The 17,656-nt window shown below is 38.3% G+C and overlaps 1 protein-coding gene across 8 annotated transcripts in view; it reads left to right on the forward strand.

Moving 5' to 3' along the window:
- The window catches only part of SHANK2 (SH3 and multiple ankyrin repeat domains 2), a 353,665-nt gene that overhangs the window by 205,089 nt on the left and 130,920 nt on the right, over window positions 1-17,656 (forward strand). For all 8 annotated transcript variants that reach the window (XM_055722497.1, XM_055722500.1, XM_055722502.1 and 5 more), the window contains 2 exons: window positions 7,881-7,963; window positions 9,560-9,684. In XM_055722497.1, coding sequence (XP_055578472.1) covers window positions 7,881-7,963; window positions 9,560-9,684 — 208 coding nt within the window. The remainder of the gene's footprint in view (window positions 1-7,880; window positions 7,964-9,559; window positions 9,685-17,656) is intronic.

Here is a 17,656-nt window from a genome sequence, read left to right on the forward strand (position 1 = left end):
GAAAAAAAATGGGAAAATGTTTTCAGAAAAACTTTCCTCTATGCCTGTGTGAATACCTCATTTGTTCTGAGACAGAACTTGAAACTTATTTGTAACATGCCTTATACAAAAGTGTCATCAAATTTTTACAGGAATTTTAACACTGATGATTGACACACTGTCCACTTCCGTACAATGCAGAATTTTAAGTGAAATACTTGACATCTGTAAAGCTGAAATGAACAGTCAGGCTTGCACAGACTTCTTGTGGTTTGAGCTGTGTTTACTTTCCAAGGCAGGCAGGACAGGAGGGTGATAATTCCTCCTGCTCATCCTAGCAAATGGTGTGGTGGATACCCTAAGGGAGCTCTTGAAACTCATTTGAAACTTATGGTTATCACTAGTCCTGAAATCACCAGTCTCTTTCCCCTATTTCATAAGTTATTTATGTTTAGACTTTAGTATGCTTAGACTCTCTGAATGGCTGAGTGAGCAAATCAAGTTACGATACTGAAGTGTATAGTGAGTTTAATAATTTGTTATAAAGACATGTAATGCCAAACTGCTACCTTAAAGGGCTTGTAACACATTTTGAAAGCATTAATAAAACACTTTTTTTTTGTGTGTGGTTTTACTGAAAGCATGACTAAAGTGTGTTACAGAAACATGGATTGAGAGATCCTGAAGAAGGTGGATATAATCCCCTGTATTACCATGGAATTTGCACGTGCCAAGGTGTGGTGGTAAAACTGTAGAAGAAGATGGGAATACAGTGTACAATGGTTTTCAGTAAGACAAAGAACAAGTTGCACAGCTTGTTTGGGAGCTGCTGGAGTACTTTGGGGAAGCACCAAATGTGCTTGTCTGTCTCATACGTCCTTCTCTGCTTTTGGCCCTTGGCGGAGACAGGACGCTGGGCTCCAAGGACATGTCCAGCCCAGCACGGTTGTGCGTATGTTCTGGTGGCTCTCTCTAAAAAGGAAGGAAAAATAAGTCAAAGTCCTGTCTGATGCTAACTCTGAGCTATGCACAGAGATTGATTAGCAAGCTTTATGGACTAGTTCAGATGCTGCATCAGCTGAAAAAAACCTTTGTTGTTACATATAGTTATGTTTTTGTGCACTCATACCATTATCTTAGATCTGGATTTACTTCCCTGGTTCTACCTTTGTTACTTGTCCTATTTGTTAACCCTGAACACATTCTTTTCTGTGTTTCTGTGGTTGTCTGTGATGATGCTGACCATCTTTGGCAAAAAATCTTGGAAATTGATTAAAAAAACCCTATATAGAATAATAGCTGCTATTATTATTATTATTATTATTATTGTTATTGTTATTACTGTCATTATTATTATCATTCCTTTTGTATAAATAATTTATATATTAAGACACAGGGAGAAAATTCTGTATGGTTTGGTGGCAATAGCAGGGGCTGGAACTGCAGCTGGTTTGGGGTAAAAAATACAAACCTAAAAAGTCAGGTGGATAAATATTCTATTTACTTAAAACATGTGTATGTGTTTGTATAGTCTGTTTGTTCAAGGCTCATAGTGTGAGCAATGAATATTAATATTTTCATAGTGCAGGCTTATACTGCCCAAATTCTTGAGAATTACAACTGAAAATTGCTACTAAGTATCAGGTGTAAGTGGAATGTGCTGTAGCCCAAAATACAAACATGACTGAAATGGTTTGAAGGACTCTGCATTATAAAACTCCCATGTTCTATACTAGAAGGACCCCTGCCTGAATGTTTCATGTTGAGATTTGCTTCGTCGTGTGTGGTACTTGATTTGACTCTTTATTTTTAAAATACAAATTAATTAAGATAGAGAAATAAAGCTTTTCTTTTTTTAAGCTCATGATTTTTAATAACAATTTTAATATCATTTCTCTTAAGACTGTATATAAACAAGCGATTGTGGTCCCACAAGTTGCACAAGAGCTGTGAAAGCTCTTCTGTAAGACCTACGTCCGGATGATCAATGCCTGAGAAACCTGAGCAATCACATGCAGAGCCTTCTTTAATCTTGAAGGCCTTACTTACTGGGATTAGCCAGTTTTCCTGGAGTTGTTACAATAGATGACTCTAAATAGTAAGGCTGATCCCTTCCAGCAATGACAGCAAAAGTTTTTTCCACTGGAAATCTGTTAAAACGTACAATAAGATTTGCTGTAAGCATCATTTTCATTTTGCAGGTATCATGACAGGTAACTTCCTCCAAAAAGGGAAGTGTTTGGAGGGAACATTCTTTATGTGCTTCTAACAGGGATTGACTTTCAGGACATCCAGTAAAGAGCTCTTCTTGAATAGATTTCCTGAATGCCCTTCTATGGGCTTGAAAGTAACCACCATAAATTAACTATTCTAGCCTGAAAGGAATTAGTGCAACTGCTTTCAGACATCGTATGTAAATTTATAGAATGATTTAGATATTGTTTTATTGCATTTGGCAAAGTATAAAAAAGGGCATTCCCTTATATTGTTGGGCTGTGATTTGATCCTTCTAACATGCAGCTACCTGTGAATTCAGTAGATGTCTCAAAGAGATTGTAATTGCAAGAGCACTGAGGAGAGGCCATAAAAGAGATCTGATGAAGAGATTTGGATTTTACTTGGCCAACTGAAAGAAGTGAACTTGAAGATAATAGCTTCTCACTGCAGGATAGAGCAAGCCAATCTGACCGAATGGTTTGTGAGCTAAGAAGGCTACTTGTTTTATTATAACTTGGGTGGTGTGAATCTCACGTGTGATCTGTTAGATAACTTTTCTGCCTTGGAAGGCTGTAGTCCAGCTTTTTAAAGCTGAAAAGGTTAGACTTGGGTTATGTTTCTAGGGGATGCATGCTTGGAGAGAATCAGGAAAATAATTCCTATTTAAATTCATTTTTTCTCTGCCTTAGGGAGAGATCGACAATATACCAAATAGCCGTTTCTGTTTCCAGATAATGAGCATTTCCATTGGTGTGTGCTCTGCTGTTTTTCAGAAATGACTAATGATACACATGATACAAACTTGCCTAAACATATTCTGTGGTCCTGATAGTTTCCATCTCTGTAATGTAGTATTTTAACTTCTGGAGTAAGTCATGCTTTTAAGACAGGGTGGGTGTAGTTATTCTAGTTGTGAAATGGAAACTAGGTTTCATGGTTTTGCCTCAATCAGGAACCTGTGCTTTAGCCTTTATTTTCTTCATACAGATTTTGTGAAGGACTTGACATTTCTACTTCCTTCCTCAAATATTGTTGTAAGGGGCTGTTAGCAAAGTAGAAATTCTTGCTCTCTTGAAAAGTCTGCACAAATTATGGTTGTTATGTTGAGTGTAACAGTGCTGAGTTCAAGTCTCAGGTGTGTCTCTGACCATGGGTAAATCCCTTTATTTCTCTTTCTCCATCAGTAAGTCTATACTATACAGTTACGGAAAATCTAACAGCTCTGCACAATTCTTGAGCCTTGATGTGTTAGAGAAGCTACATGAACCGATGCACAAGTATGTTTCCAATATTTAGTGTTTGGATAAAGCACAAGGGATTTCAGACTGACCGATTTTTTGGCCTGAAGTTTCTGTATTTAAGATTGTACTTCATGCGGAACTAGTCTCCACTTGATAGCATGTATTTTGCATTTAACTTTGTATGCAATGAATCTTGGACTTAACACAGTCCAAAGTCAAAGTAATGTGTGCCCTATTTAAGTAATGAGCTATTGATTTTAAAATTACTCATTTAATTACCATAATATATGGAACTAGTAATATTCTGAAAACTCATCTCTGGAATGGATGCTGTTTAATTTCAGTTTGAGGTGGGACAGAAATGGGCTTTAAGGATTTTACTCATGGAAATTCAGTGTGTCGCAGATAGCAGGGACTGTTCAGCCTCATTCAAGAGCCAGAAACCCAGAAACTGTACTCAAAGCATCTGTGAAGAAATGCCTATTGCTGTTGCTTGAGCTCAGACCTCTGAACGGGCTTGTAATTTCATGTCGCCTTTGTCACTGGTAGCTATAACCTGTGTGCATTCTCTTGCTAAGTTATTTACAACGCCTTCAGGATGAAACATATGCTGCCAGGAAGGCTCGTTGTGAGAAATTTTGACCTACTTTTACATTTGGCAGCACTTTGCCTGCCAAGATCAGGTAGACTGTGAACAGACCTTCAGCATGTCTTCAGTGGAGAGGTCCAGTCTGACATTGAGATAAAAGAACTCTGTCATGGCAAAGCAAACAAAAAGCAATATTGCAAACAGCCAGGGGTTAAACATCTTTCCCCCTCTTCCACCCCTTTCTCTCAGGGATGCAAAAGTGAGTTTGCTGGGAGAAAAGTGGTGTGGAGGTTGCAAGTTCGGTTCATTTCTGTGTGCGTGTTTATTTCCATCCTTTTTCTGCTGCTGGTTCTTAGCTCTGCAACACTGGGGTGCGTGTAGAGAATCAATTTGCTTTCTGTGATTGCTTTAAACAAGTTTGAACTGCTCATACCATAAGATTATTGCAGGTCCCCTTCTGCTAGCATGTAAATGAGAAGAAATGGCTACACGTCTGATGTTTTCAAACCTACATTTTTGCTTTACAGTCTGTGATGGAGTTCTTATGTAGCACAAGACTAAAGTATATTAGTAAGCTGTAAATACAAGTATTTACGTAGGTCAAGTAATAGGGATCAGTTTGTATATTTTATTACCAAAAATTCATATTGTGCTTCTCCTTCCCCTCCCTTTCCCCTCCCCCTTGCACGTAAAACACAAAACTTTGTAAAATTTTGGCAGTTTAGTATTCCCATTTTCAATGTCTAAATTGAAGTTTAAAACTGGGTAGTTTATGCAATAAATGTGCTGTACATGATAAGAAAATCATAGCTGGTTTTTGTACTTTTAATCTGAACAGTCATAGACCTCTACATTAGGAAGGTGTGTGACTTGCTAATGCCTGTTTTAATGCCTGTTTCATTAGGTGACTGTGAAAGGGCGCTGTGACTTGTGTTTAGGTGTAGATGGCTGACGTTGATCAGGTGAATTGATCTTGGGGTGCTGGTTGATGGCTGGCTGGATGTGAGCCAGCAGTGTGCCCAGGTGGCCACGGCGGCCAGCAGCCTCCTGGCTGGTAGCCGAACCAGCATGGCCAGCAGGGCCAGTGCCTGTCCCCCTGTGCTGGGCACTGGGGCGGCTGCCCCTCGAGCCCTGGGCTCAGCTCTGGGCCCCTCATGCCAGGGGTCATGGAGGGGCTGGAGCGTGTCCAGAGAGGGAGAACAAAGCTGGGGAAGGGGCTGGGGGTCAGGGGGGACCTGATGGCTCCCGACAGCTGCCTGGCGGGGGCTGTGGGCTGCGGGGGTTGGTCTCTGCTCCCAGGGAACAGCAACAGGACAAGAGGGAATGGCCTCAGGTGGCACCAGGGGAGGTTCAGGGTGGGTGTCAGGGAAAATGTCGTCACTGGGAGGGTGGTCAGGCACTGGGACAGGCTGCCCAGGGGGTGGTGGGGTCACCGTCCCTGGGGTTTTTGAAGAAATGCATAGAAGTGGTGCTTAGGAGCATGGTTAAGTGGCAGGCTTGGCAGTGCTGGGTCAACAGTTGGACTTGTTCATCTCGAAGGTATTTTCCAACCTTAGTGATTCTATGATCCCAAATTTTCTTGAGCACTGCTTTTGGAACTTAAGCCTTCAGTGTTTTAAGGAATGATATTATGGATTTATTTGGTTTTGTCAACAAAAATGACAGAATCAGAGCAAGGTTTGATGAGGTGCCTAGCTAACAGGCTTCTGAATTTGTTATTTTAATGAATTGAGCTGAGTGTGGGATTTGTGTAGGGGAGCAGAGGGGTGTTCTTTGAACCAAACACTTTCTGTGCTTGGGTTCTCAAAAGTAGCCTTCTGACTTCTATTAAGCTATTGATTGTTTACAGGGAAACTTGAAAGAAATGGGTTTTATTAATTTGACCGTGTATTAAGAGAAAGGCTGGAGATAGCTTTACTCTTGGCTCTTCAGTGGATAAAGTATGGAGCCCCACCTTGAAAATATGAGTGGTGAAATGAAGAAAATAAGCCAGTATGCTTGTAGGTTCAGCCAGTTTCTATAACATTAGGACATTGATGGAGGGCTTCACTGCAAGTGTGTGGGCTCTGGGCATTACATATTCCATCCCACATTGATATCCCTGGACAGGAGTGTGTTCAGCTTTCTCAAGAAATAGGCACTTATTATATCCTTTCCCTAGAAGGGGTATTAATTGTAAGAAAAAGCAATTTCTGACTTATATAGTAAATAATAATAAGTTGAGAGACAGTATTCAAAAGCTGGTGTTACTTACGGAGATCATCTGTTGCTCAGAAAGTCACCATTGTGGTAGTTTTAATTCATGTGTAGTGTTTAAATACTCTGTAGTTTGGATGATGTAATTCCATCACAACTTCAGCAGTAACACAAAGTTGCATCCCTCAGAGTTGGAAAGTCACCAAAAGGATAATCTGTGATACACAGAAGATCTGGAGTTTGGAGGCTGTCCATTGGTGTCCTGATATCATCATCCTTGTCTTTGTTCAGAGCCTTATATACAAAGGTCACGCCAATTTTTCTTTAGTTTCCTCCTCCCCTTGCTGGATTTTTAATGGCACTGAAGCAGATCCGGTCTCACTGTGCTGAGTGCTTTAGTGACCAGACTCTGTACAAGACCAGTGGTAACAGTAGCTGGCTAGTAAAAAATTAGGAAAAGCAAACTTGCTCATACTTGTTTCTATCTGAAATAGTTTTGTAGGTATTTTAAAGTCAACCTAGCAGCATGTTTTGCACTGCTTATGATTCATGAATACTTAACCCCTGACACTGTCTTTGTTCAGAAGAATGTCTTGCAACATGTGCTGTGTAATGGTTTTATACCGAAAAGAGCATTCAAAAGGTGGTTTTTTTCTTTTTTTACTTTGAGCTTATTTTTAGTAACCTAATGTTTCATGAAACCCGCTAAACAACTCAAGGCTTTTACAGATCATTCCCTGTATGTGAAAGGTCCCATTTTAGTGTGGATTTTATACATTTTCTTCATCTACCGTCTACTTTTTTCTTAGCCAATGACAGTAAGATTCCTAAGGCTACTTTCTCTTTAAGGACATACTGCTTACATAAATAGTCCTTTACACCATCTCCTTGTTTTATAATATTGTTTATCAGAAGATAGGAAATATTCCTTAGAAATGTGTTTTCCTGATTGTGCATGCCTTGTTACTATTTCAATTATGCAGATTCTTGATGCTGTGGAAATTTGTGCTTGATGACGCCAAGGCAGCTGCACGTTGTTAGCATTGTAGGCTGTCAGATGATCATGTGGGATTCTTGCAGCATGCAACATTCAATAGGATTGAAAAAGGGCTTTTGATGCAAGGCATAGCTTTCAGAATATATTTGTGCCTTTTAGTTAGCTAATAGAAAATCATAATTTATTATCTTTAAATTTAAAATGCTGCCTCATTTTTCTTCTGGTTGGTTTCATTTTGGCTTCACTAGAAGATGCATCTGGTACATCCACGATTGAGGAGTTTATTAATGATACTGTCGTTCAGTTCACTTACTTTTTTTCCTTTTAGAGTCCTAGCTAGCCCACAGATTACATGATCACATGTTCATTCAGTCATTCATATAGAATACAAACCACCATGCATGATTTCTTCTTCTTTCTTTTTCCTTTCTGCCTTTTTTATTCCCTTTAAGTTGCTTTGTCATGTTCTCTTTTATCATTAAGCTTAGTCTTTGTCTTCCCCTCGCTACTATTTGTTCTATATTTTCCCATGCTTGGTTACTGCAATATTATTTGATTAACGGGCTGTGATGATGATGAACCTGCACACTGGAGGAGCAGCTACTACAGTGGTGATGAAGGGATGTAATAATGGTCGCTATCCTCGGAATTCTCTCTACAGTGACTGCATAATAGAAGAAAAGGCAGTGGTCCTGCAGAAAAAAGACAATGAAGGATTTGGATTTGTGCTCAGAGGGGCAAAAGGTATGTGCTTCTGTGTGTGTGTGTGTGTGTGTGTGTGTGATGTGCACTGGCATGAAGAAATTTATATATCTCTGAATATAAGCAGGAATTATTCTTGGTGCACTTGGTTGCTAGACAACAGGATTCTCTGTATGCTATACTACTCAGACGGATTTTAGTGGCTTCTGTCTGAAGCAGTTTGCATTTTTACATAGGAGAAGCACTGTATAATCATTTTGGGGGGGAGAAAGTTTTGTCTGTATTTTTATTGTGTTGGTATATGTAATATTTTGTCATTAATCTGTTTTGTTATGCAGTTTACCTAACTATGGGAAACCTGCTTCCCTTATAAAACCTGCTTCTTTATTTCAAATGTCAGTCTATTTAAATAGGTCTACGAATAGAAATAGACAAGAGAGTGATGTTTTGTTTAAAATAGGTGTGGATCTTCTGCAAGGTGACATTGGTGCAGTTTTAGTATGAAAATATGATCTTTTTTTATATCTTCAGAAGCTGCACGTATGTTGCATGGCCTGTAGTGTGCTCATTTTAAAAGCTGTTCATATGTTAAACTGCATGTTACTTTTCTGTAGACTAAAATCTGTAATAACGGCATTCTCAAGAGTTAAAAAAAGCATTCTATTTAATGCTTTGCTTTTTAACTTTTCAGTCCAGTTTGCTCCTTTTGTATTTAAAAAAAAAAAATGATGGTATGTCCCATCTCTTGCTCCCCCTCATTTTACATGGGTTCTCCCTTGCCTTGCTTGAGCATGAAAATTATTCCATACCTTCATTCTTGGGACATCGTTTTTGCTTTCCCTGGTTCCCCACCCCTAAACCAGTGCCACCATAGATTTTCAGTGTTGTAAAAGCTTTTCTAATTTTAGCTAAGTAAAAATTTTTGGACTTGTGCTAACAAAGCCAGTAGCGCTACCTTTTAGCTAACCCACTGGCACGAGTTGTCCGTGCAGTGAGCAGAGGTTGCTCCTTCTGTGTAAGCCCAACAATTATCCTCAGATTTTCTCTGTAACAGCGAGGGCACCTCAGGTGAAAGACCCAAGGACTTTTCTGCTTGTATGTGTACGTGACACAGAGAGGGAGGGGGCTGTTACAAGGCCTGCTGTGCCTCCTCTCCTAAAAAGTGATTTCTTCTGCTAGCTTCTATGTGATATACATCTAAATCTAGAAGAAAAAATCAGTTTTCATCCTTTCCCATTCACTGCATCCCCCCAGTCTGGCCAGGTGCTCTCTTCTGGCTACAGAGCATAATTCATTTTGAGTTGAATGTTGCCAGAGTTGCATACAAAAGGGTTACTCAAACTAAAACTGAATATACTGGAATACTCAGAATCCAGCTATTGCCTCATACAGCTTGATTTGGTTTGTGTCAGTAAAGCAGCATGTATTTCTCTCTCTGAAGACCTGTGGATTGCTATTGCAGAGAGATTGCACTCTTTTCCCAGCATTGTGATACCCTCTGAGGCAGAGTCCTCTTACTTTTAGCACCCACCATTTTTTAACCATAAATTTAAATGGCCAATAGCAGGCCTTTAATCAAGTGGTATTTGCAAGCACTCCGTAACTTTCTTTTTTTTAATGTGGTATTTATTTTTAAAGCTGACACACCAATTGAAGAATTCACCCCAACTCCAGCCTTTCCTGCTTTGCAGTACCTGGAATCTGTGGATGAAGGGGGAGTAGCATGGCAAGCTGGCCTGAGAACTGGAGACTTTTTGATCGAGGTAGGAGATCCTGCACTTTGATTCTCAGTGCTCTGTTGGGGAAATAGTGATGTTCCCTTTGTAGAAATTACTTTGGAAAAAGTGTGTGATGCTTCTGAGCAGCAAGTTCAGTGGGCTAACACCAATGATGGACTTCACTTGCTCTATTTTAAAATTTCATGTAGCATTTACGAAAGCAGTTAGAAAGAACAATGTTCAGGTTAGCTGGGAATTTTCTCTTTGTTCTTTTTTTATTTTGGAATACACTGTCAGAGAAATATGGGAGTTTTTCTTCTTTGCATTAGTGAATTGAAATTGAGGTTAATTTCAATATCTATTGTAGGCTGTAAGTTCTGTGGTCTTCTAAATATTTTTACAGAATCACCAAATGTAATGACTTTTTATGCAACTATTTCTGCAATTAGAAATATCAGTGGTCTAGTGCTGTTTAGAAACTATGGGGAATAAAGCAAATTACTTTGGCTTGACATGAATTATTTCCAAAAATGCACTGTAAATACAGTCATACAAAAGATAAGCAATGGACGTTATTGCAGTATAAATTACTTTATAAAAAACGTATATTTAAATACTCTCTTTGTTCATACCAAAAATGTCTTCATGTTTATTATTTTGGAAAATTTTTGGTTGATATTTTAGGTTGTCCTTAAATAGTCAGTACTCCTTTTTAGGTTACTGGGCAGTTGGCAACACTATCACAATTTGGGATTTTCTTCCTCTTCCCCCCACAACCTTTTGATGACCAACAAAGCGATGCTGTGATTCTGTGAAACTCAGTATTTAAAAATAGGTCTTTCAGGATGGATTGAGCAAGTCTTGTCTGTAAGATCTACTTTTTTATTTTATTTATTTTTATTTTTTCTTCTTCAGGGTCATATGTTTTTTTTTTGAAGTATTTACTGGTGCTACAACATTATTGCTGCAGAGCTGGCCTTCGCATTTGGGAGAGGATGTAATATGCAGCTTTTATTTGTTGTGTGCATTGAACTCCCATAGTGATTGAATTTAAATAGTTGCATCGCTTCATCACATTGTAAACATGAAAGAACAGGCTTTGCAGACTTCTGAAGTAAATAATGTGCATTTTTATCTGTGTCTTCAAAGCGCATTTTTCTTACTGTTTGTTTACTTAAGAATAAGCTTTTAGCAAATTGTTAAACAGTAGCTTACAAATGGTACTGATATATACTCTGTGCAAGGACACTTTCAAAACTATGATCATTGACGTTAGGTCAGGTTTTTTTAATGATGCTTTATGTTTAGAAGTTGATTCCTTATTAGGCTTTTATTCTGTAGGAAGTATGAATAGTCTGCACTGACTGATTTCACAGGTAGATTTGAGGGTGAATAATGTGTAATTTAATGGAGAGGATCACAGAATGATAACTATGCATATGGATTTTTTTAAGATCTCTGAAGGGATGCAAGAAGTCTGTGTAACTGATTCTGCACAAAGCTTTACCAGTTTTCTGGCAAATGATGGAAGAATTATAATTGTCTAGGCAATTTACTCCTAGCTTTAGCTTTTAAACAGCTAAACAGGCACATGCATTGCTGGATCAGTACATTAATGTATATTCTACACAGTTCAGCATATTTGTAATTATTCTGAAAGAAGCAGTTGTTACATGCGAATCAAATCCATTTCTGTGTAATAGATTTTCATTGGGGTTATTCTGTTTGGAATTTTGTGACAATTAAGAGAATACGGTAATCCTGAGAAATCACAACTTTGCTGTTGCTGAAGACTTTTATGTTGGAGAAAAGCGGGATTTTTTCTGTTTTGTGAACCACATGTGCAGTGCACAGTGCTGTCTAGCTATAGAAAGCCATCTTTGGAGGCATTTACACTGATGCAAAAGATGCTACTGTTGAAGTATGAACGAGTGGTCCACGTGCACTTCTAGGAACCCCAAGCTACTTTACATCTTGTGTTGAACCAAGAAGAGTTAAATGTACGGCCCATCACAGTGAGTGGTTAGCATAACTAGTGTAGTTAGACTCTCTTACTGTTAAATGATTTCTCCCATGACTCTGAAGTTTATGCTGCTGTGTGTAAGTGCCACCTCAACCATTTGGAAGTAATACAATGCATTTATCATAAATGTCACATGAATAATAAAAGAGTTAATGGGTGACCGGGATCCTAATTAGTCCCATTTATAACACTTGCGGCAAGTGTCAGGCTTTGGGGGAAGTGAGCGTCCAGTTTGGCACGGGGCAAAATGCAAGGGAGAGCAGATGTTTTGCTCCTGCTCAAGGAGGTTCAGTGGCTTGGGGTCATGGAGGTAAGGGGAACCTTTGCCCTTACTCCTCACTGTGGAAAGGCAGGTTTGACAGGAAGATAGATCCTTTCTTTGGAAGCAGGAGAGATCACGATGGCGGGTGAAGAGAATTTCTTCATGTTTAGTTATGGTCTCTGGATCTTCTGAAGGAGATAAAACTTCAATGATCAGCTACTGAGCATAGTAAAGTAGTTCGACGTTGAAGATAATGTGGGTTGAGTAGAACAAATAAAAGAACTATACAGAAAAGGGAGAAGAGGTGTTGTCTTGCTTGAACAGGTGAGCAGAGTAGATACTAGCTGGAACAGGATTGGCACAGTATCGTTTGAGTTTTTATCAAGTTTGCGGTTTTTTTGATATCAGTCATGTGATACTGATTTGTCCAACCTGCACAATTAATTTTAATATGAGACTTCAGAGATTTTGTTAAACTTCAGAAATGGTGTTCACAGACTCTACATTGAAATTTCTGACAATATATGTTTTTTCTTCTTGCTTCCAACCCAGCCATATTTTTTATGATAAAAATTGTAATGTGTGCGGTAGCTTTTCTGGATAGAGCGCAAGTAACATGTATTGGAAAAGTGCATGAGTAGTTTTAGAGCTGAAACAGTCAGCTAGAGACAGCTGTCATTATATGTGCATTTTCTAAGGTGTTCAGCAGTTGCTGATTCATGTGATTTTTTCTTAGCTTTGATAAACACTCAGCAATGGAGTATGGTTATGACTTGGTTGTTATAAGAGAGATTGTATAGCTTGCCCTATTTGCCAGTTTTCACTATTTTAGTTAATGTTTTCTTGAATCTTGGTATCTGCCCAATTAAAAAGGCAGATAAAAAAGCAACATATTAGGGCAAGTGCTCTACAACCTAAAAATTACAGTTTCCATCAGAAGGGCATTTAAAAAACTGCAGCCATCATTAATGTAGACACCAATTCTAAAGCCATTGTAGCTCACCATTAATTCATCAGAATGACTAGGTTTCTATACTACACCTGGTCAAGTTTGTAAATCCTTGATCAGAAAAAATCAAACCATAAGCTGATTTGATTTGTTACTTGAAATGTTTGCAAGAAATGTATTAGCTTTAACTCAAAACCTCTTATTTATGAATAAACTTTATGTGCCTAACCCTTGTTACCTTTGTCTAGTGTAGTAGTCAAACAAAGCATAAACAGAGGAGCCGCTGAATACTATTGTTCAGTGCTGCCTCAAAACATGATTTACAGAATTCTCTAGGTTGGTGGTGTGTTTTCTTTTGAGATTTGCTTTGATGATGTATACAAGTATAACCATCTTCAAGTAAAAAGAACCAAGTGGAAGAGGGTTTTAAACTCAAAATAGTTTTTGTTTTGTTTTGTTTTTTAGTATAGTAGGGTATAGACTATCTTATTAAATTAAAACCCAGTGGATTTTAACTATTTGTTACGGTTGTACCCATGAGTGTGCAGCTGTTTTGCAGGTGTTGAATGATGTGTTGTGTGGGGATTTTTTGTCTCCCACGGAGCATATCTTATACCAAACAACGGTGTTATAGTATCAATACTTAGAAAATTAAACTAATTCTGTAATATTGTACCAGAATAATGCACTTTTTCTCTAAACGAGGGATTGTAGTTTGCATTATTGTGCCATAAAATCACTTATTTTCCCAGATAAATTGAAGTGTTATTGTCTTCAGAATAGCATGGCTGCTTATTTACATTCCAGTTAAAATGTAAACTAGATAAAACCAGTGTATTATCCATTACAAAAAAAAAAAAGAAAAATTCAAGGTTTGATCTGACGATCAAAACCAGAGATGCTAATAGAAGAAATCTGATCATTTTTCTGCAGAACAGTTCAGTTGGTGCTTGTACTAAAACATGCAAAATGCTCTGTAGTACAACTGCCTGTATTTAGTCTCAAAAGCTGTTAGAATTTACTATTACAAAGTTTTCTTGAAGTAGTGATAGGTGGAAAACAGACATCATTTTATTATAGACTGCATCATTTTATCATTGTATTAGCTGAAGTTATGTCCTCTGACTGTATGTAGGAAGTAGCAATAAGCATTTAGGGAGACATTTAAAGTATCTGGAATATTTAAAAAGAATGGAGACATATACACATATGAAACTTTAGATTCATATTTAGCAATAGGTTAGATTTTTGTTTTATTCCAGTAAACACTATACAAACTTCAAAACTGATCTGGAAAGCAAGCTTTTAACTTTATTGTTGTAACTTAGACTATAGTTATTAGGATATTTTTGGCAAGCATAGCAATGTTATAACTTACATTTTTATTCAATGGCTGGGTGAATTAGTGGTTCTACAAAGTCATATTTTACTGATTTAAATCCTTTTAGAAATACAGAAACCTTCCCATCCTTAGGTAACCTTCATTAATTACCCTGTGGCTGAGTTTTCTCTTATTTCTAGTGTGAACTTCACTAGCTTCTGCTACCAGATATAGATCTAAATTTATTTTTTTTAGACAGCTACATGAGCACCATGATACTTTTTCTCTCTTGGGAGTAAACCAAGGCTTTGCTAGTGTCTTTGTAATAACGCAGATTACCACATGGCAATTTTTTGCAGTTTTTTTCTTAAAGTTTGTTCACATCCTCCCAAAAGTGTGGACACCAGCTTGATACAGTACTTAGTAAAAGCCTCCCTAATATTGCATGTAGGAGGAAGAAAGCAAAACCAGCAATATTCTTACATTTTTGTATGCTGTCTTTACCTCTCACACTTAGGCCTTTTGGTGGACCAAAAGAGTAAGGTCTGCCTTGGTTCACGATCCTGCAGTAGGGTGTTTTTGTGGCCAGGGTGGCGGCTGCTCCTGCCCCTGCAGTGACCCTCACCTTTCGGCTTTTGGTTCAACTGTACAACAATATTCTTGCATCTTTTTAATGATCGGAGATTTAACAAAGCTACAAAGTACTGCAGTGTTTCAGCACACAAACACACACGCATATATTAAAAAAGCCTGTGATACGTACTGTAAGTTTGTGTGCGTGTGTATGTATGTACGTAGTTATTGTAAGGGTAGCAGGGCTCACACAAGCCTGCAAGCCTGAATTACAGCAGATATTGCACACCTAGCCTGGGCACCAATTTTTTTAAATCTGTATATTTAATTGATGTATAGTTTGATTCCACCATTTAAGGAAAAGGGTAATTTCTGTTTACCAGTTTGTCATCATCCTCTTGGTGACAGCTGTAAATTAATGTCTATTAAGCACAAGCGTACTCCTGACACTTCTTAAAATGAACTTGCCAGAGTCCAAAGGAAACTTTCTTCTTGTTTTGGTTTTGAAATTCTTCTGCTTAAGTGTCACTACATGTGTATTGGAGAATTGGAACAAATGAGGTATTGGAAAAAGAGCAGCTGTGGTCCAAGTGTTGAACAGTCTGCTGTATCTGTGCAGTCTTGGACCAAGTGGATTAATTTTTCACTTGATGGAAAAGTATTCTGCTTGCTTGCCATTTCAATTCAGTGAGTGAGGGTTTGGGTTTGGTGGTGTGGGTTTATTTTCTTAATCTATGTATTTAGTGGGTGATGGCAGCTGAATGAAATTATTGTGCCTTGAAAATGCTTTGGATCTGCACAAAAGCACGGTAGAAAAATGACAACTATTTGGAATTGTTCTTTTTATCAGTTTAAATGCAGCCTTGAACTGGCAGGAAATGATGGTATTTCAGATATGCTCAGTGTGATCATAAAAAAGATGGGTCAATCTTGTTTAATTCTAAAAATACCTTAATAAGACTCTTACCTTTTTGGCATGGCTGGAAAGGGGCAGACAAAAAAGAATGTGATTCTTACAAAAGCTCAGTTATTCACGCCTAAGCAAATAATATGTTTTAAAATAAGACTGAAAAGCAGACCAAAATGAAACGACTTTGCTGTTGTCAGACATACAAAACCAGGCTGTGAGCAATACTGGGAGCATTCTACTTTAGCCTTGATTCTATGTGAGGTGTATACTGGGTTTTTAATCCCCAGGGGCAAGAGGAAATGGTGGTATTTATCGGATATCTCAGAAATGTAACAAGTACATATTTGATCCCAAGAACTGACTTTTATGCTTCTTTGAGAGGAGGATATGGAAGGAATTTTGGTGAAAATGGCAGCAACAGTCACAATTAGCTCTGTGCCCATCCATTCAGTTCTCCGTTACCAGTGTTAAGGCATTTTGATCTAGATGCCACAGTATTTTTAAGAGAAGTTTGCTAACATTTCTGTTCTGAGGGATTCTGCCGAAGCTCATGGGACTGTGTGTGGAGCGTGGAGCTATCCATAGGGAGCCTTTTAGCTTCCTGTTAATATGAAAACCAATATTTCCCTGACTTCCTACTACAAAATCCTCGAAAAATAGTGACTTTCTTTAAAGCTAAGCTGCTGCTTATAAATAGCCAGCTCTTGGCCACCTAGAAGCCATCCAGTGGCATCCAGCCATCTCAGCCATCCAGTGTTTCACACAAAGCACAGCTATGGGTAGTCTTCACTCTTGCAGACAGACGTTTGTCTATCCTTCATTCAAATAATACAAGAACAATATAACTCTTCCATTTCTCTAAGGTGTTGAAGTTAGGTATGAAGACTAATAACACCATATAAATAAATGCCATTTTTTAAGATATAGTTTGCAGATTTCCAGAAGACATTATATTAAAATTAATTTCTCTGAAGCCTGTTAGCTTTTTTTAGTCTCTTGATACTATGGAAACCTGGTTGCTGGAATGGAGGTATATTAAAAACAGTACTTGTGCCGGGTATTTTAAGGGAGAAAATTCAATTTCTTTTAATTGTGGGATGTTGCTACAAACCTGCAAAATTGCAGGTGAATGAAACAGATGAGTTGTTGTAAATACTGGAGAATTAACTGACAAATCCCTATTGTTGAGTGCTGCAGCAGAACTATTCTAATATATGGAATATTTCCCACCCCACCCCCCCCTTCCTTTTTTTGGGGGAGGCTTAAGCATCATAAAAGCAGGAGAAATACTATAATGTGGAGTTGCATATGTGTGTACTTGGGGGTTTTGTATTTATTTATTGTCAGTCTTCTTTTTCTTATTCTGAGACTGGCAGTCAATTTGTATGATGCTTCAAACCTAAGTTCACCTGCTAGTTGTGTTTCATGAACCACAAGTCTGTCCAGAGGTTAAAAGGAATTTTCATCTGATAACCACATGCTTCATGAGCAATAACCTTACCCTCTCTTCCTACCCATTCCTCTCATCCTGCTACAGCTGCAGATATAAGAAGAAATCAGGAACTTCTAACCTACCTCAGTCTAATTTGGGTCATTACACAACATTAGGGTGTGTGCGAAAAGTATAGGGGTCTATATTCTATCACAGAAAGTAGAAGTGATCAAAAACATAAGGCAACACAGTTTGACAAATGATCTAGTGAAAATCTTGTTAGTAGATGTGAACTTTTGGTGTCAGAGGTATGCTAAGCTTGATCACAGCGGATGGGTGGTCATCCCACTCAGAGAGCTGCTGTGCCCATCTGAAGTTATTGTACAGCTCTGCAGAGCAGTGAGAGAGAAGGTGGTGACGAAAGGTGGCTTTCCAAGGAATCCCTGCCTTGTTTTGTTCGGCTCCATTCAAAGCATTTCCTACAGCTTGCGACTGTGGGACTCAGCAATTTTATCCAGTAAGGAAATTGAAATATACTTTAAATCAA

Source organism: Falco cherrug, chromosome 10 (assembly GCF_023634085.1).
Source record: "Falco cherrug isolate bFalChe1 chromosome 10, bFalChe1.pri, whole genome shotgun sequence".
NCBI classification, from domain to species: domain Eukaryota; kingdom Metazoa; phylum Chordata; class Aves; order Falconiformes; family Falconidae; genus Falco; species Falco cherrug.